This window comes from Pleurodeles waltl, chromosome 12 (assembly GCF_031143425.1).
Source record: "Pleurodeles waltl isolate 20211129_DDA chromosome 12, aPleWal1.hap1.20221129, whole genome shotgun sequence".
In the NCBI taxonomy this organism is placed as follows: domain Eukaryota; kingdom Metazoa; phylum Chordata; class Amphibia; order Caudata; family Salamandridae; genus Pleurodeles; species Pleurodeles waltl.
The window spans coordinates 40,680,729-40,704,527 of record NC_090451.1 but is presented as its reverse complement, the minus strand read 5'-3'; the positions used below and the strand labels follow the sequence as shown (position 1 = coordinate 40,704,527).

General features: G+C 46.6%; 1 protein-coding gene across 1 annotated transcript in view; it reads right to left on the bottom strand.

Moving 5' to 3' along the window:
* Positions 1-23,799, bottom strand: part of LOC138267428 (SURP and G-patch domain-containing protein 2-like) — a 156,370-nt gene that overhangs the window by 48,269 nt on the left and 84,302 nt on the right. Inside the window, exons 7-8 of the mRNA XM_069216360.1 lie at positions 12,692-14,160; positions 506-558 (exon numbers count right to left, since the gene is read on the bottom strand). Of these exons, the coding sequence (XP_069072461.1) occupies positions 506-558; positions 12,692-14,160 (1,522 nt within the window). The remainder of the gene's footprint in view (positions 1-505; positions 559-12,691; positions 14,161-23,799) is intronic.

Genomic DNA, 23,799 nt, shown 5'->3' with positions numbered 1-23,799 from the left:
AAAATAGTAGCGTGAAGAATGACACCCGACATTCAATTTTTAAACAGAGAAAATGCAGCATACTGTTCTCGGGTCTAAGGCGTTTGCACTGGTTGACAGTTATTGGCCAGGGTCACTTTAAAAGTTTTGTTCATGGTCTTTAAGCAGCACCAAGATGTCTGGTATACAAGGGCACCCACCCTTTCATTATGGCGATGCCAAGTTCCTAGTGTTCTGCAAGTCTGTTCACATGTGTGATGATAACTGTGCTGAAACATGCACCTTTAGTTCTTTGTATGGTTTTCCTCAAAGTCTCTCTACACCATTTTGTTTGGTGCTAGGCAAGCTGACATATGAGTGTAGGGATTCTATTGGCCTCTATTAAAAATGATTTATTTGTACTGTACTTCTCCTGATGGGCACCTTCTGTGTCAAGAAAAATATATGTTACACTGTATAACTGCAATAAATCAAGATAGAACCCAAAAATGCATACTAGCATAGAGGTAACTTCTGGTCATCTCACCTTTATTTCAACTGGTTGCCCGTTTTTTGGCTTTTCAATTCCAACGTCTGAGACTGTAAATAAGATAGAAACGAAAGTTGCAATAAGCAAAGTAAACCAACTAATATTTGACACCGCATTTTCTTGCTTAATGACACTGTGCAACAGATTCTTACTTAATGTAATGAAATGCATTAAAATGGAAAGATTGACTCGTGGGACAAGCTTTGTACGGTGCAGAATTTGACAATTGGTGGTGATCCAAAAAGAGTTTTTAGTTGACATTAAGTTTGCAATTGGCCAAAAAGTTGTAAGAAGGTGGGCAAGGGAATTAAACACTAAAATGCTAGATTGTTCTTTGAATTTAACCATCCTACAAAGATAGCTTTGTAGTTTATTTTCACTGTAAGCGCTCTAAAAGAAAATACATATCTAAGGAGTTACACAAAATCAGGGGCATGTGGAGATGTGAACTACTTTTTATCTTCAGAGAAGGCCGTATTATTAATCTTTTTGTTCTTTGTCTAACTACTCTTGGAATAGCTGAAAGATACAGACTACATCCAACATCGTTTTGCCACAATCTTAAAGAAGAAAGAAGTTTGGAACTTGTACACCAAATACACGACTTTTTAAATATTTACTACTGTATTTGGAGTGCTTATAGTCCTTCAACTTCAAGTACTTGACTGCATGTCGCTGTGGGAAGTTGGAATGAAATGCTCTTCTGTTTTCAGTGACCTTGCATGCAGGATCTCTATGGATTGTTTCCCGCAAATATAATGGAAAATGATAGCACTCCTTCACTCAGTATCAAACTAAAAGCTGTACTCAATTTTCCCAATATTCTTTTCTACAGTACATACACAGAAACTTATTTTTTAACAGCGAAAATAACTTTTATTTGGTGACAAATATATCTTAGAGTTTTACCTTTGATTGTTGAATTGATTTGAGTTGCCAGTAATATGCAACATTCAATGATTAGAACTCATTAAACACTACAAGAATAGTATTCCTTGTTGGCATCCTTACCCGTTTGTACTGCGAATGCCAATGACAACATCCTACAGCTTCAGAGACCGAGAAGTGCAAAAGGGAAAAATGACAGAAATTCACATTGTACAAAAGCATTTAGCAGGCACTCAAAGAAAAAGGGGTAGAAGAAACAGACTGCAGGAACATTTTATGGAGCATGCTTCTTTATACATATGCTTAACAAGGGACATACTCTTGTTTAGGATTTGACAAAATGTGGTTTTCATTGAGAAAATGAGAAAAGACTGAGGATGGGTTGTGAACATTTTCTTCATACTTTCTGTATGACTGCCCTGGTGGTATTAAGGATCGGCAAAGCCAGACCTAAAAAGTAGACCATAGCGTGTGGAAGAACAGCAGCATGTGATGGGAAATAACTGTTCCGTGAACTACGTCTTCTTATTTTATGCTTTCTGCTAGTTTATGGCTTTCATAATGTATTCTTTTGCCTTGCCAACATGGTTAACAACCACGTGTTCTAGGGTGGCTTAAAAGTATGCTTTGAGCATTTTAAATGTCAAAAACACAACTCATTTTGGAAGCTAACACAGGAAGCTGAAGTTTGCTTTTGAAAACATGCCTGAGCTTTGAAATTCACAAGTTTAAATCCCTGCAGAAACTTCCATCCCTCTGCGTAAATTACATATAAGTTCATGTCATATAAACTGTGTTTAAATTTATTTCAGAAGAATGAAGGCCTTACTAAGATTTCAACTTAACTCAGTCAGCTTGCCAGCTTCTAAAATGAATTGGATAGTTGAGACGTACAATCCTCTAACAGATGCGAAAAAAAGAAAAATAAGCAGGACATGCTTCCTGCATTCAGTTCCAAAAGGGAGAACATCTGTTGCTTGTACACAGTGTAGATAACCAGCACAAAATTCCAACAGCCTTTTAAAAAGTTTCTTATGTTTAAATATTGCAGTTTCACATTATCTGCTCATGCAGAATTGGGAAACCTGCATGAGAAAATAATATTAGGTAAACATGGAGTGGACAGAACAACCTTAAATCAGGGTGCCAGTGGCAGGGAACAAACAGAAGCAATGTGTGTACTTTGATCACGAGGTACAGTCAATTTTCAGCTCCTTCAGAGCTCACCTCCAAACTGATGAATAAAGTCTTGTTCTGCAGTCATTGGAGTCATGGGTTCCTCCAATACGTGGCAGAGGTTTGGGTTCCAGATGCACAGCACTGGTGACACCTGGTGACGTTACTAGATTATATGTTGAGTGTAGATAGAAAGCCGGAGGACGTGGTTTTATCTGACCCTGATAAGGCAAGAGGGCCAATCCTCTAATAGTCAAAGGGTCAGAACATTAGATTCTTGACTCAATCCAACTCATCCCTAAATCTCTAATAGTTTACCTAGGGTCTGATTTAGGTCTTGTCAGAGGCTATCCTGTCCACTGTGTTATGATCCCTTTAAATCCTATAGAGATCGTAATGTGGCAGACGGGGTATCTGTCACGTTTGTGACGGAGTATTCCTTCTGCCGAGATCTAAAAAAGGCCCCAAGTCTCTTAGGTTCCTTGGGATCCTTGAGACTTCTAAAATATATATATTGGGTCTAAGTTTATGTTACAGAATAAACCAAGGATGGCTAGATCTTAGGGTCCTGGGTTGGGGAGTGGCAGGTGGTGGACTGTCACTATATCAATGTTGTGCCACTCAGAAGGCAACAAAGGGCTTTCGCAGCATGGATTGCCTGGTGATCTTTTAAGACGATCTAGCACATCCTAGTCCTCTAGTCTATGAAGTTTCATGAACAGTTTCTTGAGGACGCGTCCATACAAGCTGCTTCAATAGTCAAGCTGCGCAAGGAATTACAGCAATGTTTTTCTTTTGGCTAGGATTGCATTTGACAGAAACTGCCTTGGTCAAAGTATGGTAGAGTAGCTCTCCGATGGAAATTTCTCAAATCTATGTATCAACTTTCCGACAGGCAGTAGTTGTACCTGCAGCCAGAACTCATGTGCCCACGTGTGTTTTACTAAGACAAAATATGATTCCCATATAAAATCTTAAAGTTTGATATCTAATTGTTCTTTATATTTTGTGTTTCATATGTTTATTTTGTAATGGGGCTTTCATTCATGCCACTATAACTGGGTTAAGCTCCCATGGAGGATGATGACTGTGACTTCAGCAACAAGAACAGGAGAGTACATTCATAAACTCTTAATTTTTAACACTTCTTGAGAATATCAATGGCTGACCTGTCTTCTAAGATTTTACATTATTGCTAATGACTTATAGAGGAGGGCCTTAACTCAGACAAAGTCAACTGGAGCATAAAAAGCCAGAATTGATGCAGATCAATAGGTCCAAGTAACTGGAATGTGCCCATATAATAAACACAGTACATTTTATTGTGCAGGTCTTAAGAGCAGAATGTGCTTTGGCTGTTTGAAAGATCTGTTTGCAACTATTCAGATGCTTTTATGTATTTAATTCTGTGTTTTGAGCAGCCAGAATATCAGATGTAAGTAGTGTGGATCGTGGTTAAGTACTTGACCTTTCTACTGGAAGAGAAAAATGAGGATCTGGTTAGAATAAGATCAGTGTTTCTGCTGCCATCCCCCATAGCTGGTATAACAATTGCTGCCAGAGTCCCGATGATGCTACCAGTATTGTCATGCAGTGATCTGACCTCATCTTGTAGAGTAATCGGACAAAGTACATATGTGGAAAATGTCTCTCCTAACAATCATGGACAGCTCCACCTGCTGGTTAATAGTGGACTTTTGTTTTGGTCAGTTGGTCGACCACTAAATGGCAGAATATCGCACAGCATGATAATCACAGGTGATTCATGCTGCAAAACTTGCCACTGCCTGAAGATCAAAAATAGCTGACGTATCAAAATTCCATTTGTGGTTTGCTGCTAGTAACCTGCTAAGCACACCTGCCCATATATTGTCTATTCCAGGCACGTATTCTGCGGAAAGTCACCCTGAGAAAATTAGGGACTTGTGAACTTCCAAGGCAAATTGTTCTGCATAAGAGGGGCGTAATATGGATTGATATCTCCAGTAGATAGAATCAAAGTTCATATTGGCATGGGTGGGTGACTGACTGTGAGTACACTTAAGAATTCTGCTGTGTGGAAATAATTACAGTAAGTAGGTACTGCAGTCATACTTGAGGCGCTGATGACGATATTCTCGGTTGATCTGAAAATGTTTACATCAGGTTACGTTGTGTTTAACGTACAAGTTACTTACCTTGGGTAACAAAATATCTGGTAGAGACATATTCTAGTTGCAGATTCCTTACCTTAGAATTTTCCCCCAGGTGTCAGATTGGATCCGGAGATTTTTCTTCGAGCAATACCTTTGCGCGGTAGTAGGTGGTTCAGTCGACTCCGCAGGCGTCGCAGGCATCGTGGTCGCCATGATGACGTTGGGAGTAGCGCATAGATGCCGCCCTCGCGCAGTGACATCAGTTTCTTTTAACGACTTTCCACGCCAGATCGCAGAGCCGCTAAGAACACTGAGATTGGTGCGCCAGAGCTAAGGACCTGAAAGGGGGAATCCCTATCCCTAGAAATCAGATCCCAAGCGGGGAGGATGGGTGGGCGGTAAGGAATCTGCAACTAGAATATGTCTCTACCAGATATTTCGTTACCCAAGGTAAGTAATTTGTACATCTGATAGAGACTTCTAGTTGCAGATTCCTTACCTTAGAATAGATACCCAAGCAATGCCATCCTCGTTGGTGGGCTTCGAACCAAGATTGTACTAGAAAGTTCTGTAGGGCCGAAACACCAAAATAGCGCAGTCTCGACGGACCTGACTGTCCAGGCAGTAGTGCTTAGCAAATGTGTGCAGGGATGCCCACGTAGCTGCCTGGCAGATATCCAGGACAGGACCTCTGCATGCTAACGCAGTGGAAGCAGCAGTTGCTCTGGTGGAATGAGCACGCAAGCCTTCAGGAGGTTGCTTCTTGGCCAAAGCGTAGCACATTTTGATGCAAAGAAGCACCCATCGAGCGATGGTACGATTTTGCACCGCCTTCCCTTTTTTCGCACCCAGATAGCCAACAAAGAGTTGATCGTCCACTTGGAATTCTTTAGTACGATTGAGGTAGAACGCCAACGCTCTTTTTGAGTCCAGACGGTGGAGTCTCTCCTCCTCATGGGAACGATATGGGGGTGCGTAGAAGGTAGGCAAAGTGATGGACTGGCCTACATGAAATGGTGTAACCACCTTAGGAAGGAAGGAAGCTCTAGTGCATAACACTACTTTGTCAGGATGTACAGGCATGTATGGAGGTTTTGAGGGAGGGGCCTGAAGCTCACTGACTCTGCGTGCAGAGGTGATAGCTACCAGAAAGACAGTTTTGAATTTGAGGAGCCGCAAGGGACAATTATGCATTGGCTCAAAGGGGGTACGTGTAAGGAAATGCCTCCTTGGCATGGTTGCCCCCTGACTTTTTGCCTTTGCTGATGCTATGTTTACAATTGAAAGTGTGCTGAGGCCTGCTAACCAGGCCCCAGCACCAGTGTTCTTTCCCTAACCTGTACTTTTGTATCCACAATTGGCAGACCCTGGCATCCAGATAAGTCCCTTGTAACTGGTACTCCTAGTACCAAGGGCCCTGATGCCAAGGAAGGTCTCTAAGGACTGCAGCATGTCTTATGCCACCCTGGAGGCCTCTCACTCAGCACAGACACCCTGCTTGCCAGCTTGTGTGTGCTAGTGAGAACAAAACGAGTAAGTCGACATGGCACTCCCCTCAGGGTGCCATGCCAGCCTCTCACTGCCTATGCAAGTATAGGTCAGTCACCCCTCTAGCAGGCCTTACAGCCCTAAGGCAGGGTGCACTATACCATAGGTGAGGGTACCAGTGCATGAGCATGGTACCCCTACAGTGTCTAAACAAAACCTTAGACATTGTAAGTGCAGGGTAGCCATAAGAGTATATGGTCTGGGAGTTTGTCAAACACGAACTCCACAGCACCATAATGGCTACACTGAAAACTGGGAAGTTTGGTATCAAACTTCTCAGCACAATAAATGCACACTGATGCCAGTGTACATTTTATTGCAAAATACACCCCAGAGGGCACCTTAGAGGTGCCCCCTGAAACTTAACCGACTATCTGTGTAGGCTGACTAGTTCCAGCAGCCTGCCACACTAGAGACATGTTGCTGGCCCCATGGGGAGAGTGCCTTTGTCACTCTGAGGCCAGTAACAAAGCCTGCACTGGGTGGAGATGCTAACACCTCCCCCAGGCAGGAGCTGTAACACCTGGCGGTGAGCCTCAAAGGCTCACCCCTTTGTCACAGCACCGCAGGACACTCCAGCTAGTGGAGTTGCCCGCCCCCTCCGGCCCGGCCCCCACTTTTGGCGGCAAGGCCGGAGAAAATAATGAGAATAACAAGGAGGAGTCACTGGCCAGTCAGGACAGCCCCTAAGGTGTCCTGAGCTGAGGTGACTCTAACTTTTAGAAATCCTCCATCTTGCAGATGGAGGATACCCCCAATAGGGTTAGGATTGTGACCCCCTCCCCTTGGGAGGAGGCACAAAGAGGGTGTACCCACCCTCAGGGCTAGTAGCCATTGGCTACTAACCCCCCAGACCTAAACACGCCCTTAAATTTAGTATTTAAGGGCTACCCTGAACCCTAGGAAATTAGATTCCTGCAACAACAAGAAGAAGGACGGCCTAGCTGAAAACCCCTGCAGAGGAAGACCAGAAGACGACAACTGCCTTGGCTCCAGAAACTCACCGGCCTGTCTCCTGCCTTCCAAAGAACTCTGCTCCAGCGACGCCTTCCAAAGGGACCAGCGACCTCTGAGGACTGCCCTGCTTCGACGACGACAAGAAACTCCCGAGGACAGCGGACCTGCTCCAAAAAGACTGCAACTTTGTTTCAAGAAGCAGCTTTAAAGAACCCTGCAACTCCCCGCAAGAAGCGTGAGACTTGCAACACTGCACCCGGCGACCCCGACTCGGCTGGTGGAGAACCAACACCTCAGGGAGGACCCCCGGACTACTCTACGACTGTGAGTACCAAAACCTGTCCCCCCTGAGCCCCCACAGCGCCGCCTGCAGAGGGAATCCCGAGGCTTCCCCTGACCGCGACTCTCTGAAACCTAAGTCCCGACGCCTGGAAAAGACCCTGCACCCGCAGCCCCCAGGACCTGAAGGACCGGACTTTCACTGCAGAAGTGCCCCCAGGAGTCCCTCTCCCTTGCCCAAGTGGAGATTTCCCCGAGGAAGCCCCCCCTTGCCTGCCTGCAGCGCTGAAGAGATCCCTTGATCTCTCATTGACTTACATTGCGAACCCGACGCTTGTTCTAACACTGCACCCGGCCGCCCCCGCGCCGCTGAGGGTGAAATTTCTGGGTGGGCTTGTGTCCCCCCCGGTGCCCTACAAAAACCCCCTGGTCTGCCCTCCGAAGACGCGGGTACTTACCTGCAAGCAGACCGGAACCGGGGCACCCCCTTCTCTCCATTCTAGCCTATGCGTTTTGGGCACCACTTTGAACTCTGCACCTGACCGGCCCTGAGCTGCTGGTGTGGTAACTTTGGGGTTGCTCTGAACCCCCAACGGTGGGCTACCTTGGACCAAGAACTGAACCCTGTAAGTGTCTTACTTACCTGGTAAAACTAACAAAAACTTGCCTCCCCCAGGAACTGTGAAAATTGCACTAAGTGTCCACTTTTAAAATAGCTATTTGTGAATAACTTGAAAAGTATACATGCAATTGAAATGATTCAAAGTTCCTAATGTACTTACCTGCAATACCTTTCAAACAAGATATTACATGTTAAATTTGAACCTGTGGTTCTTAAAATAAACTAAGAAAATATATTTTTCTATAACAAAACCTATTGGCTGGATTTGTCTCTGAGTGTGTGTACCTCATTTATTGTCTATGTGTATGTACAACAAATGCTTAACACTACTCCTTGGATAAGCCTACTGCTCGACCACACTACCACAAAATAGAGCATTAGTATTATCTCTTTTTACCACTATCTTACCTCGAAGGGGAACCCTTGGACTCTGTGCATACTATTCCTTACATTGAAATAGTGCATACAGAGCCAACTTCCTACAGTACGCATCAAATAAGTAATTACAAGGTTAAGGTCCCACTGAGGCACGATAAATGGAGTGGGAGGAAATAAGTGGGTGAGCCCCTTTAAGAACCTACGCACAATAGGAGATTTAAAGAGTGAGGGCTGATCAGGTAGACTACGAAAGGCGGAAATGGCAGATAAATACCCTTTAAGGGTGCCCAAAGTAGAGCCCTGCTGGGCTAAAGAAAGAATGAACAGAAGAACATCTGACAAAGGAGCAGAAAGGGGATCAACAGATTTGTTGGTACACCATGCCACAAATGTATTCCAACGACAGGCGTATACAGTTTTAGTCGATGGACGCCTGGCTGCCAAGATAACATTGCAGACTTCGGGTGGAAGGGCAAAACCCGCCAACTGGTGCCGCTCAATCTCCACGCACGAAGGCGGAGGCTGGACAGGTTCGGGTGAAGAACTGTCCCCTGTTGCTGCGACAGAAGATCCGCCCGAAGAGGCAGTATGAGTGGAGGATAGATGGACATGCTCAATAGCTCTGGATACCACACTCTTCAAGCCCAGTTCGGAGCCACCAAGATGACTTGGGCCCGGTCGTTCTTGATAACTCTGGGCAGAAGAGGGATAGGCGGGAAGGCGCAAAGGAGGCCGGTCATCCACTCGAGCTGAAAAGCGTCTCCGAGCGAGTGCCGCCTTGGAAACTACAACACGCAAAACAGCTGATATTGCGCGTTCTCTGCAGGGGCTAACAGATCTAACCAAGGCCCTCCCCACTGCTGAAAGAGACCTTGCGCCACCTCCGGATGGAGACGCCATTTGTGATCGGCAGTGCATCTACAGCTGAGTTCGTCTGCTCTGGCGTTGAGGGATCCCGCCAGATGTTGAACCATCAGGGAAATGCCCTGATGTTCCAGCCATGTCCAGAGGCGCAGTGCCTCCTGACAAAGGATCCAGGACCCTACTCTGCCCTGTTTGTTGGAGTACCACATGGCGGCAGTATTGTCCTTGAACACCTGCACTACTTTCCCTTTGAGAGAGGGAAGAAATGCTTTCAACGCAAGCCTGATCGCCTGACGCTCCAGCAGATTTATCTGGAGTCTGGACTCCGCCAGAGACCAGAAGCCTCTGATCTCCACCTCCCCCATGTGGCCACCCCAACCCAGAAGTGACAATCTGTCACTATAGAGAGATATGGTTGGGGAAGGGAGAGGGATCTGCTGTGGACCCGATTTGGATTCGAAAGCCACCACTGCAGGTCTTTCGCAGTTCCCTCCGAAATCTGGACCAGGTTGGATAGATTCCCCTGATGCTGCACCCACTGGAACTTCAGGTCCCACTGCAGAGCCCGCATATGCCATCTGGCATGTGTTACTAGCAGGATGCAGGAGGCCATGAGGCCCAGCAGCCTCACAGTCAATCTCACTGAAACCCAAGACCAAGGCCAAAAGATCGGAATCATAGCCTGAATGTCTTGGACTCGTTTGTCGGGAGGATAAGCCAGATACTGCACTGTGTCCAGAACTGCCCCGATAAAAGAGAGCGACTGAGAGGGAGTCAGGTGTGACTTTGGCATGTTGATAGTGAACCCCAGCATGTGCAGGAGGTTCGCCGTAGTCTGAAGGTGGGAGACAACATTCTGGGGCGACTCTGCCTTCAACAGCCAGTCGTCAAGGTAGGGGAAGACTGAGACCCCTAACCTGAGCAGATGAGCTGCAACCACCGCCATCACTTTTGTGAACACCCGAGGGGCACTGATAAGGCCGAAGGGGAGCACGGTAAACTGAAAGTGCTCGTGACCTACCACGAATCGTAAGTAACGTTTGTGGGCAGGGAGGATGGGGATATGGAAATTAGCGTCTTGCAAGACAAACGCTACCATCCAGTCTCCTGGGTCTAAGGCAGACAGAACCTGAGCCAGGGTGAGCATTTTGTACTTCTCCTTCTTGAGGAAGTAGTTCAGGTCCCGTAGGTCTAGGATAGGAAGTAAGCCCTTGTCCTTTTTTGGTATCAGAAAGTAGCGGGGATAACAATCACAACCTACTTCTGGCACAGGGACCTTTTCTATAGCCAAGAGAGCTGCGACTTCCTGGCAGAGAAGCGCCAAATGATCCTCGGGAAGATGATTGAAGGATGGTGGCATGTGCGGTGAAGCAGATTCGAAAGGGAGGGAGTAGCCCTTTCGAACGATCTGCAAAACCCACCTGTCCGTGGTGATGTGTTCCCAGTGGGGCAGGTGATGGTGAACAACCAACCTGCCACCAACTGGGCGGGAGTGAGGGGACGGACTAGGAGGGTTTGGAGGCTGCAGCGGGGGCAGAGGTGGACTGGACAGACCTCTGGTTCCCTGTCCCATGGCCACGTGGGATTCCTCGGCCACGCATAGACTGGCCAGCGTACGTGGCACGGTGGCTGTTTGGAAGACGCGACATGGCGCCCCTTCCATGTCCACGAAAGGAGCGAAAAGCGGGCTGTGGTGGGCGAGAGGCTGAGGAAAGACCGTTGGGCCGAGCCGTAGCCCGGGAATCCTTGAATCTCTCCAAGGCCAAGTCCGCTTTGTCTCCGAAGAGGTGGGTGCCATCAAAGGGAATGTTCATGAGTGACTGTTGAACATCCCCCGAGAAACCAGAAGTGCGTAACCAGGCGTGGCGCCGTAAGGCCACTGTCGTTGCAACCAATCTGCCCGGAGAGTCGGTCGTATTCAGCACACAACGGATTGTGAACTTTGCCGCAGCTCTCCCATCGTTCACCAACAATATTCGACCCAGCGCCGGGGAAGGTCTTGAGGGTGCGACCGGCAATGGTGCGGATCCACGCACGGATCCGGAGGTGACCTCGGTGGGCGGGCCAAAGCAGCCGGCGCAGAACCTGAAGGCTCCTCAGCCAAATCCCCAGGGCCCAAATATGAGGCGCATGGCCTCGTAAAACTCTTTTAGTTGGGCGGGGGTCGCTCCGGGAAACTCAGGGAAGCGCGGAGTTGACCCAGACGCAGGCTCCGAGGACGGAGGCCTAGTGCGTGGACGCTCTTCCTGCGTCAGCAGAGCAACGGGGCGAAGTTGGAGAGCGATGGGACTTCTTTGATTTCTTCTTCTTCTTACCTTGACCCGAGGATTTAGAAGAAGACGAGTTGTCAGGACTCCGCGACAGGTCTCGAGACATTCCTCTCGAGCAAGCCCGGGACCTACACAGAGTCGAGTGCTGGGTCGCCATTAGCTTTGGGGACTGGTCCCTCAAAGCCTTCTGGTGCATGGCCTGACACTCGGAGCATGACTTCGGGTCGTGGTCGCGCTCGAGGCACCAAAGACAAAAGCGATGAGGATCCGTCGCCGACATAGTCCAATGGCAGTCCTCACATAGCTTGAACCTAGTCTTCGGGGACATCTCGACGCACCAAAGTCGTGCACAAAAAACTTCGACAAAACGGTTGAATTCTATGTACTACTCCCGATGTCATCACAGCGACCACGACGCCTACGGTGTCGACCAACGCCACCTACCGACGCGCAAGGGTATTGCTCGAAGAAAAATCTCTGGATCCAGTTTGAAGCCTGGGGGAAATTCTAAGATAAGGAATCTGCAACTAGAAGTCTCTACCAGATAATAAATACATCTAGCACTCTACTGAATGGGCCGAATCTTAAATCCTGAAAGTTTTCTATTTCTGTAGCCAGTATAACAATTTTCGGTATAGAAACAAGATACCAACAAGATACCAACCTTGCAGCCTGAGCCGGAAAGGAAATATCAACACTGATCTGTTCAGGACACCCTGTCAGCGATCCTCCTGGACCAACAGGTGACTGTCAAATACATCGGACGCCATCTCATGAGTATCCAATTAAAAATAAAACAAAAAATAAAGTAACAAATGCTTGGGACCTGCCTTCGCCCTCAATGTGCAATGGTCTTCAGTGGTTACAAGAAACACAAGCCATTTTTAAACTCTTGTAGGAAATTAAATTGCAAGCACAAGGTACTGAAAACTCCTGTGACAAACTTAGCTGGTTAATTAAAGAATGTGTCATAGAAACATAGCCATACCCATTTTAAACAAAGTATCGATCATTTGAAGATACAGTTTAAAAGTTAGTCCTGTGAAAATGCAGCTTGCATACTTGCCTGTGGTTTCTTCTTCAGCACACAGTCTCTTGGGTGATAAAGTGGTTCCATTTGAAGGTCTGCATCTTTTTCGGTGGAGAGAGGACTGTTCTGGAGATGCACTTGCCATCGCCACCTTGGGAGCTTGGCTCTCTGCTGGCATAATTACTATGTCTTCTGGAGATTGAGAAGGCTCCTCTTCTGTCACAAGTTCAAGCCCTTGGCTTTCTGAGGACTGCAACCAAGGACTGGCATCCACACTGGGGTGCCCAGAATATTCACATTCAAGGTCAGGTTTTTCAGACTTAATGTAGGGCACTTCAAAACTTGAAAGTTCCTGAACTTGTGGTAAACTCTGCTGTTCTGAAAGAGGATTAGGAATTTGACAGATGGCTGAAAGGGTTTCTGAGTTTGAGGGGTGAAAAAGCACAGGCTTTACATCTAGGTGAAGAGAAGCAGGACACTGCAGATTTTGGGATATACTGTGATGAGAGGTTGTATATAGGGGAGCAGGGTCCTCTGGCTCTGGTTCTTTGGGTAAAGGGGGTGGAGGCTCCTGCGGCAGCAGAGGTAGGAAAGGTGGAGGAGGAGGAGGCACTGGTTCTTGGGGGAGGGAGTGAAGATGAGGCAGAGGCACTGGTCTTTGTGGAAGTGGAGTAAGAGGCTTCAGGTATCGTTGAGGATGAAGATGTTGGATTTGTAGCGGTTGAGGCTTCTTCTCTATGAGCAGAGGCGTTTTCTCTTGGGCTACAGGATGACTTGGTTCCCCATCCTGTGTCAGATCAATTGGAAGCTCATGGATTTTTTCAGGGTTTGACTGGGACGGATCTTCAGTATCAGAGTTTTCATCTTCAGAACAATAAGAGACTAGCGGCTCATCCTGGAAGGTTGGCTGTTTAGGCTGGGAGACCTGGGATCCAAGGCCCACGACTGCAGGCTTTTGAGGCACAGAAGCCCTTGCCACGGGCATCTGAGGCTCAATGATTTCACAATCAGAATCGTCCAGCTCAATAATTGGAGGCTTCTCAACAGTGGGTTTAGGCGGACATCTCTGTACACCTTTTGATTCAGATCCTTGGGGGGCTGCTGCTCTACAGTCAGAAAATTCAACGACCTGAGGCTTGGAAGTAGGGGTGCTGCTTTGTGAACTGTTCGATTTAGAGCCTTGAGTGACAAAGTCTCTATGTTTAGAAGATTCAGCAGCCTGAGGCTTCGTGGCAGGGCATTTAGGATCAGAGCTTAGTGGACCTTTTGATTTAGAGACTTGAGTGATTGCTTTTCCATGGTTAGAAGGTTCTAAAACTGGGGGCTTTGTGGCAGCGTGTTTAGGATCATGGCTTTGCAAACCTTTTGATTTAGAACCCTGAGTGGCTGCTTCTCTGCGGTTGTAAGATTCAAGAGGATCAAACACAACACCACTGACTTTGCGGAATTCAGTGAGCCTCTTACAAAAGTACTGATAAGCTGGACTTTGTTTTTGTTTCAAAAACCTACAAACAGAATAAAAAGAAAGATAAGATTGGACAAGTCTTCAGATAATCAAAGTCTATCTGCCATAAGAAAAACTATGCATTGACAAAGCCATACGTTCTTGCAATGGATTGATAAGCTCAAAGCTAACGATGTACTGCTTTGCAAGCCAGCTTTCATTCTTTACTGTAGGATTCTGCTGGTTATGTATGGGCAAGAGGGGCCCTGGAAGCTGTTTGTAGTGATGATTTGGAGTCCATGTTTGAAGGTAAATTTGATTATTTTTTTTAACCTCCCACTGTAGTTTTTGTCTATCTTCATTACATTCATGATCCTTGGGTCTGTCAATGTTTCCAAAGGGATCCATGCAAAACCTTTAAAATGTATTTAGAAATAAAATATGGCTTAACAATAACTAACAGTAGTTATCTTTTAAACCTAAAATGTATGCCAAGTCTGCTAGGGAAATTAGGCATTGCTCTCACTAGGGAACAGGAGTTTTGTTGCAGCCCCCCCCCCCTCATTCCTCCCCCCAAACACACATTTTGCCTGTTATTTGATGCAGCTTTTACTGAAGTGCGATGGGTCCCTGCCAACCAGGTCCCTAGAGCCAGTGTTCTTTCACCCCATAACTGTACAATGGGTAATCTTTTAGCACCATCTACAAGTAACTAGTAAATGGTAACTCTGCTACCTAGACCCTGAGGTGCTAAAGAAGGCCATTAAGTGCTACAACACAAATTGTGCTACCTTAAGGGACCCTTCACCAAGTACATGCCAGAATGCTATTGCAAGACGTGTGCCCGGTGCAGACCAAAATGAAAACAAGACATGTCACACACCCCTGTGTGCCATGTCCCCTAACCCTGCATGCAATATACGTAAGTCACCTCAACAGCAGGCGTAACAGCCCTAAGGCAGTGTGCATTATATTACATGCAAGGGCATATCCACAAGAACAGATATGCCCCTGCAATGTTTTTGTCAGTTCTCAGACATAGTAAGTGACCAGAGAAGCCATTTCAAATGCATGTGCTGAACACAGGTCAATACGAATTCCCCAGCAACAAGATGGCTTCACTGAGGATAGGGATATTTGGTATCAAACACCTAGTATCAATAAGCCCACACTGATTCCAGTGATTGATGTATCAATGCATGAACCCAGAGGGCACCTTACAGGTGCCCCTGCAAACCTATCAGCCTCTAGTGTCCTAGCTGACTGGTTTCTGACAACCTACCACTGAGACATGGTTCTGCTCTCAGGAGGCCCAAAACAAAAGCCTGTCCGGGAAGAGGGAGTAACACCCCCTCTCACAGGATGACCTGCTGAGTAGCCTACCACTGAGTAGGCTGCAACCTTTGAAATGCAAATCTGGCTCCCCTCATAAAAAAGGAAGCCACCCCCCATCCAGATCCCACTTGGCACCCAGAGAAGCAGGAAAATTAGCTATACAGACAAGTACCACCTCTAAGGCGGATACACAGTTTCATTTTCGCTCTTAGCGAGACTGCTGGTTTAAGGATGACAGCACTTTTGTTTGTTGGCGACTATGCCATTCCTACAGCAAGTCGCAACTATAGGCACAACTCAACCCAAACCTCCTGCCCCCTCCACCTGGCTCACAAGCAGTACCTTACCAAAGATGCATACAGTAAAAAGTGATTTCTGGCAGCCTTATGCATGGACTCAAGATTTCAATGTCTCAGGAAAGTCATGGTGGATCAGAAGTTATCCTTTTCTTACGTTAACAAGAAGTCTCAGTCACACAGAGGCAATGAAGGAGATGCAAGCAAGTTTTCAAAATATTTATTGAAAGGACTGCAATCTACAGTAAAATGCATGAGCTGCAATGATTAGGATTAATGATTAGGATAATGAACAATAAAGGAAGCATCATTTTGAAGATGCGAGTTGTGAATACGAAGACTCCCACCATCTTGCAATAAACATGAGATGTAAAATCCCTAGCATAGAGAACTAACACCTAACCTAATGAGAGCTAGGTATGATAAACTTAATCTACTACTACCATGTCCATGACAAGGGCCCCCCAACCCTCATTAACTTGGAATGAGGTCTCGAGGTCCGACTCCGTGGTGACACGAAGGCTGAGTTCTGCAGCTAGGTGACGTGCAGCACATATGGCATCGGGAAGGAATTCCTCTGATAACCTTGTCTGTGTGAGATGTACAGATCTTGTAGGACCCCTCACACAGGTATGTTCCCAAACAATTGATAAGGAGGCAGACTTGTGGTGGCTATTATGTAAACAAAAGTGTACATGATGTTCCAGTCACACATAAAGTGAGAAAGGGACACGATGTGAGTAGCTGTGTACATCACTTGATTATGACGCTGATAGTGACGCCTTCACAGAGTGTTACTGATAATGCAAATCAAAACATTTCTCTAACTAAACAATAGCAGCAATCTTTAAATAAATGGACTAAAACAGAGCACGCTAATTAGGTTAAAAGTCAATAGGTGGCAGGGGCACAGGTCTGCAAGCCAAAGGGCTAAACTGACCTCCTGAGTCCCAATAAAAACTAGACTGGTTTCACTACACCATTTTTGTGATGTCATACAGAGGAATTGGTCATATCGGGGGCGTAGTGACCCCAAAGGTTAGTAGCCCACTGGCTACTACCCTAGACACCCCTAAATTCAGTATTATGGGGATGCTCTGGCACCAGAGAAGCAGATCCTGATGACTTAATAAGACCTAGGACCCTTAAGAGCTGAGAAAGCTGAAAAGGAGAAGAGGAACAGCTGACTTGGTACCAACCCCGCTGCTTGTCTGCATCCCTCAATGAAATCTGCACCAAAGTAATCTCGCCCTGCAGCTGTGACTCCAGAAACGAGGGAGGACTGCCTACCTTCAATAAAGTCTCAAGCTCTCCTGTGAACATTGGACACGTTCTCCAGCAAACTCCAAAAGAAAGGGCTCTGAAGCCTCTGGAACCACCAAAACCCTATCCTGAAGTCACAACTGCACCTGCCGTCTCTGACCAGAGTTGAAGTGGACTACTGGTGCCAACAAGGTTCCCCAGCCCTCCAGAGTCTGAGTCCATTGTGGTTTCAACCCTCATGGACTCCCCGATGATGCCTGCAGCCTCTGCACCCAGCCTCCCTCTACTGTGACCGCTCAGATAAAGAAAACCTGACACATAAGGCCAACTCTGCACCAGTTGGCCCTGAGCCAATGGCCCTAGGGAAAGGTGCCTACCTATGCCCAGGGCCACTGGAATTATGCCATTGTGCGGATGCTGTGATTCTTGCATAATTAAGTATTTGACGCATTTGCCACATAATCCATCACCTGCTGCATATTCTTCAGATTAAAAAAATTAATAAATTCAAATTGTTTATAGCTCAAACGGTATAAAAGTTAGTAAAAATGCAGCGATGTATGAATGTATGGTGTGTTGCAACGCAGTGAAAGGCCTTTTGCAAAGCTAGGCTTGACACCTTTTTGTTGCTTATTGCTATACTTGGGTTTTAAAATGGTACTAATGAGGTGAAACCAATGACCAGACATTACCACGTTTAAAAATGACAAAATCATTAAGTAACACAATTTCAAAATGTGCTGCATTATGCCGCATAATTTGCCTTTTCTTGTCGCATAATTTACTCAACCCTGACAAATAATTTGGCTATCTCCTGATGCATAATTCCAGTGGCCCTGCCTATGCCCCAGCCTTGTGAGGCCTGAGACCCGCTGTTGGCCAGAGCCTGTAGGCTCTTTTCACAGTGACCAATCTCCATTGGATGCTGTTTTGCACTATGCACCTGGCCACCCCGTGCCACTGAGGGTATACTGCTGGGGGTGCCTTGGATCTTGTCCATTACTCACCTTTACTCCTGGAGATTGGTCTTGTTAGTCTCTGTATTCTACCTGTTTTCAGAATGTGTTTTTCCTCCCATAGGATAACACTGCATGTAAGGAAATGCCTCCTTGGCATGGTTACCCCCTAACTGTTTGCCTTTGCTGATGCTAAGTTTTGATTGAAAGTGTGCTGGGACCCTGCTAACCAGGCCCCAGCACCAGTGTTCTTTCCCTAAACTGTACCTTTGTCTCCACAACTGGCACAACCCTGGCACTCAGATAAGTCCCTTGTAAATGGTACCAAGGGCCCTGATGCCAGGGAAGGTATCTAAGGGCTGCAGCATGTCTTATGCCACCCTGGGGACCCCTCAATCAGCACACGCACACTGCCTTACAGCTTGTGTGTGTTGGTGGGGAGAAAATGACTAAGTCGACATAGCACTCCCCTCAGAGTGCCATGCCAACCTCACACTGCCTGTGGCATAGGTAAGTCACCCCTCTAGCAGGCCTTACAGCCCTAAGGCAGGGTGCCCTATACCACAGGTGAGGGCATATCTGCATGAGCACTATACCCCTACAGTGTCTAAGCAAAACTTAGACAATGTAAGTGCAGGGTAGCCATAAGAGTATATTTTCTGGGAGTTTGTCAAACACAAACTCCACAATTCCATAATGGCTACACTGACAACTGGGAAGTTTGGTATCAAACATCTCAGCACAATAAATGGACACTGATGTCAGTGTGCAATTTATTGTAATATACACCCATAGGGCATCTTAGAGATGCCCCCTGAATACCAATCCAACTTCTAGTGTAGGCTGACCAGTTTCTGCCAGCCTGCCACACACCAGACATGGTGCTGGCCACATGGGGAAAGAGCCTTTGTCACTCTGTGGCCAGGAACAAAGCCTGTACTGGGTGGAGGTGCTTCACACCTACCCCCTGCAGGAACTGTAACACCTAGCGGTGAGCCTCAAAGGCCCACCCCTTTTGTCACAGCACCCCAGGGCATCCCAGCTAGTGGAGATGCCCTGCCCTCCGGCCACTGCCCCCACTTTTGCCGGCAAGGCTGGAGGAGATCATGAGAAAAACAAGTAGGAGTCACCCACCAGTCAGGTGTCCTGAGCTGAGGTGGCCCCTGCCTTTAGAAATCTTGTAGAAGGAGGATTCCCCCAATAGGATTAGGGATGTGCCCCCCCCCCCCCACAGGTAGGAGGCACAAAGAGGGTGTAGCCACCCTCAAGGACAGTAGCCAGACCTAAACACACCCCTAAATTCAGTATTTAGGGACTCCCCAGAACCTAGATTCCTGCGACCTCTAAAGGACCAAGAAACACCCGTGAACAACGGCCCTGTTCAAAACCAGCTACTTCTTTGCAACAAAGAAGCAACTTTCAAAGACTGCACGTTTCCCGCCGGAAGCGTGAGACTTCACACTCTGCACTCAACGCCCCCGGCTCGAGATCCAGAGAACAAACACATCAGGGAGGACTCCCTGGCGACTGCGAGCCCGTGAGTAACCAGAGACGACCCCCCCCCCCCGGCCCCCCACAGCGACACCTGCAGAGAGAATCCAGAGGCTCCCCCTGACCGCGACTGCCTGTAACAAGGGACCCGACGACTGGAACCAACACTGCACCCGCAGCCCCTAGGACCTGAAGGAACCGAACCTCAGTGCAGGAGTGACCCCCAGGCGAACCTCTGCCTTGCCCAGGTGGTGGCTGTCCCGAGAAGCCCCCCTGTGCCTGCCTGCACCGCTAGAGCGACCCCCGGGTCCCTCCATTGTTTCCTACCTGAAACCCGACGCCTGCTTTGCACACTGCACCCGGCTGCCCCTGTGCCGCTGAGGGTGTGTTTTGTGTGCCTACTTGTGTCCCCCCCCCAGTGCTCTACAAAACCCCCCTGGTCTGCCCCCCGAGGACGCAGGTACCTGCTGGCAGGCTGGAACCGGTGAACCCCTGTTCTCCATAGGCGCCTATGCGTTTTGGGCACCTCTTTGACCTCTGCACCTGACCGGCCCTGAGCTGCTGGAGTGGTAACTTTGGGGTTGCCTTGAACCCTCAGCGGTGGGCTGCCTATGCTCTGAACTGAGATGTGTAAGTGCTTTACTTACCTCCTAATCTAACCTTTACTTACCTCCCCCAGGAACTTTTGATTTTTGCAGTGTCCACTTTGAAAATAGCTTATTGCCATTTTTACAAAGACTGTATATTTTATTCAAAGTTCCTAAAGTATCTAAGTGAAGTACCTTGCATTTAAAGTGTTTACTGCAAATCTTGAACCTGTGGTTCTTAAAATAAACTAAGAAAAAATATTTTTCAATATAAAAACCTATTGGCCTGGAGTAAGTCTTTGAGTGTGTGTTCCTCATTTATTGCCTGCGTGTGTACAACAAATGCTTAACACTACCCTCTGATAAGCCTACTGCTCGACCACACTACCACAAAATAGAGCATTAGAATTATCTCTTTTTGCCACTATCTTACATCTAAGAGGAACCCTTGGACTCTGTGCACACTATTTCTTACTTTGAAATAGTATATACAGAGCCAACTTCCTACACCTACTATATTTACCGTTTGTGTTCCTAACTCCCCACAGCCCCTGGCTAACCACCACACTTACCTTGGCAGGAGTCCCACTTTCACATTCCACCTTTTTAGAATATGGTTGGACCCTCCCCTTGGGCCCTATATATGCATATGCTATTTCTGATGGTTGTTTTATGTGTGTTCAGTTCAGTAGTAGTGCTGTTATAAAGTAGCCTTTATTTTTACAACACGTGTGTGGTTCTTTCTTATGAGTGAGTTACTGTCTGACTACTGTGGTATTGCAAGTGCTTTGCATTCCTCCTAAATGAGCTGTATGTGCTCGCTTCAGCTACCCCTAGAGCGCTTCTGCTATCTGGATACCGATTCACTATCACTAAGGGGTGCCTAGAGTTAATGTAGGGTGCTTTACATGGGTGTATACCATAAACTAAGCCAGCCTCCTACAGGGGCTTCCCGACACCGTAGCTGGCCTACAACCTCAGTCGGCCTGAACTGTTGAATTTCTTGTTCACAACGCCGTGGTAGTCCCAGGCAGAGCGATTTGCTTCAAGCAACTGTAGTTTAAGCTGATTCTTACAAATGTGTATCTTTATTACTGTATGTTGGATTTATACCATTTTGGTCTTGTTTTACACAGATAAATATTGGCTATTTTTCCAAAATGGGTGTGGTGTCAATTTGTAGTGTTTTCACTCTATTACTGTGTTATGTGCAAACCCTTTGCATATTGCCTCTGAGATTAGCCCGTCTGCTCATGCCAAGCTACCAAGGGGATGAACAAGGGTTATTTTAGGTGTGTAACACCCTTATCCTGACGAGAAAGAAGGGTCCCTACTTTGACAGGGCGCAAGCCACTGCCAGCTAGAGGCTCCTTTTTCTAACAATTGGCCAGTGTTTCCTACAAACCAAGTTCACTCTGACTGATTACTAACATTACTGTGAGCAAGCATCCTATTCAGAGTTGTGTTAATCTGTGCCATCAGGTGAAAGAACTGCTGATCCTGTGACCATACAAGCAATTGACCATCTGCTGGAGTACAAGCTTAAATGGCACTGATGATGGCAAGCCACAATTTTGGTGAGTGAGTCAGAATTGCTAAAGGGGAGTTTGAGCAATATTATTTTGGTTGGCTACAGCAGTCTGTGTTATTGCTTGGTTGAGTCTGGCTTTATGTATTCGTGTTTCAGCATGATTTCATTGCTCTTATCTCCTCTCGTACTCTGTAAACAAAGGGTACACTCATTTTCTTTTTAACAATATCCTTTCCAGGCCTTCTCTATATGAAATATTTTCTTTCATGGTAAGAAAGTTGAGAGTATTAGTTTGCTTTGACCCACAAGGTGTGATCAGCCCAAAAATATATGGACTTTTATTTTGATTTGAACCACCCAGGCTGGTCCACTCTTCTGCCCCAGGAATTGGAAGGGAGTTTACCCGAGACTCCTAAATTGATGCTCTCTTTGTATTTCAAAACACTTGATGATGAGACAGTTTACATTGATGTATTCGTCCTCAAGGGCATTGAGAACTGGCTCCAGCTGTGTCTAAGCTGTTTAGGTCTCAATCAAAGTCAAAGGCATCGTAGTGTAAGAGGTGTCCTACTAGTGGCTCTCTGATCCTGAGAGGCCACACAGGGATCTTTGGTGAGAAGACCAGAACTTGGAGATGTATTCTCTGTGTATTTGAACAAAGGAGTGTGAACCATACTGGTGTATGAAACTAGGGTCCCTAAGGGGTTCTCCTGAAGCCCTTAACCAGTGATTACCACTAGTGGTGTAAGTGATCACCACAATGTCATTTTCTTGGGTGGCATCATCATTGGGTTTCACATCTGGCTACTTGCCTCTCCAGGTGAGTGCTGACTCCATCTGGGAAAGTGCTAGTGGGATCTGTACAGTGAAATGAAAATGTCACTTACCCAGTGTACATCTGTTCGTGGCATCAGTCGCAGTAGATTCGCATGTTTTGCAATAGCTCGCCATCTGGTGTTGGGCCGGAGTGTTACAAGTTGTTTTTCTTCGAAGAAGTCTTTCGAGTCACGGGACCGAGTGACTCCTCCTTTTGTCTCCATTGCGCATGGGCGTCGACTCCATCTTCGATTGTTTTTCCCCGCAGAGGGTGAGGTAGGAGTTGAATTGTAGTAATAGTGCCCATGCAATGGAGTGACTAAGTATGCACCTATTTAAGGTTGAGATGATACATATATAAATAGTAGAAGGTAACTTCCAAACTGCTACAGGCTCTCGGGGAGGCGGGTGGGCACATGCGAATCTACTGCGACTGATGCCACGAACAGATGTACACTGGGTAAGTGACATTTTCAGTTCGATGGCATCTGTCGCTGTAGATACGCATGTTTTGCATAGACTAGTAAGCAGTTATCTCCCCAAAGCGGTGGCTCAGCCTGTAGGAGTGGGAGTAGTCTGAAACAACGTTCTTAATACGGCTTGACCTACTGTGGCTTGTTGTGCGGATAACACGTCTACACAGTAGTGCTTGGTGAATGTGTGAGGCGTAGACCATGTGGCTGCCTTACATATTTCTTGCATTGGGATGTTTCCTAGAAAGGCCATGGTAGCACCTTTCTTTCTGGTTGAGTGTGCCCTTGGTGTAATGGGCAGCTGTCGTTTAGCTTTAAGGTAGCAGATTTGGATGCATTTAACTATCCATCTGGCTATACCTTGTTTTGATATTGGGTTTCCTGCATGAGGTTTTTGAAATGCAATAAACAGTTGTTTAGTCTTTCTGATGTTTTTTGTTCTGTCAATGTAATACATCAATGCTCTTTTGACATCTAATGTATGTAGTGCCCTTTCAGCTACGGTATCTGGCTGTGGAAAGAACACTGGAAGTTCCACTGTTTGATTTAGATGGAACGGTGAAATAACCTTTGGCAAAAATTTAGGATTGGTCCTTAGGACGACCTTATTCTTGTGTAGTTGTATAAAAGGTTCCTGTATTGTAAACGCCTGAATCTCGCTTACTCTTCTTAGGGAAGTAATGGCGATGAGAAATGCCACCTTCCAGTTAGGAACTGTATTTCGCAGGAGTGCATGGGTTCAAAAGGTGGACCCATAAGTCTAGTTAGGACAACATTTAGGTTCCATGAAGGAACAGGTGGTGTTCTTGGTGGTATAATTCTCCTAAGGCCCTCCATGAATGCTTTAATGACTGGTATCTTATATAGGGAAGTTGAATAGGTAGTCTGCAGGTATGCAGATATTGCTGCAAGGTGTATTTTAATGGAAGAGAAAGCCAGGTTAGATTTTTGT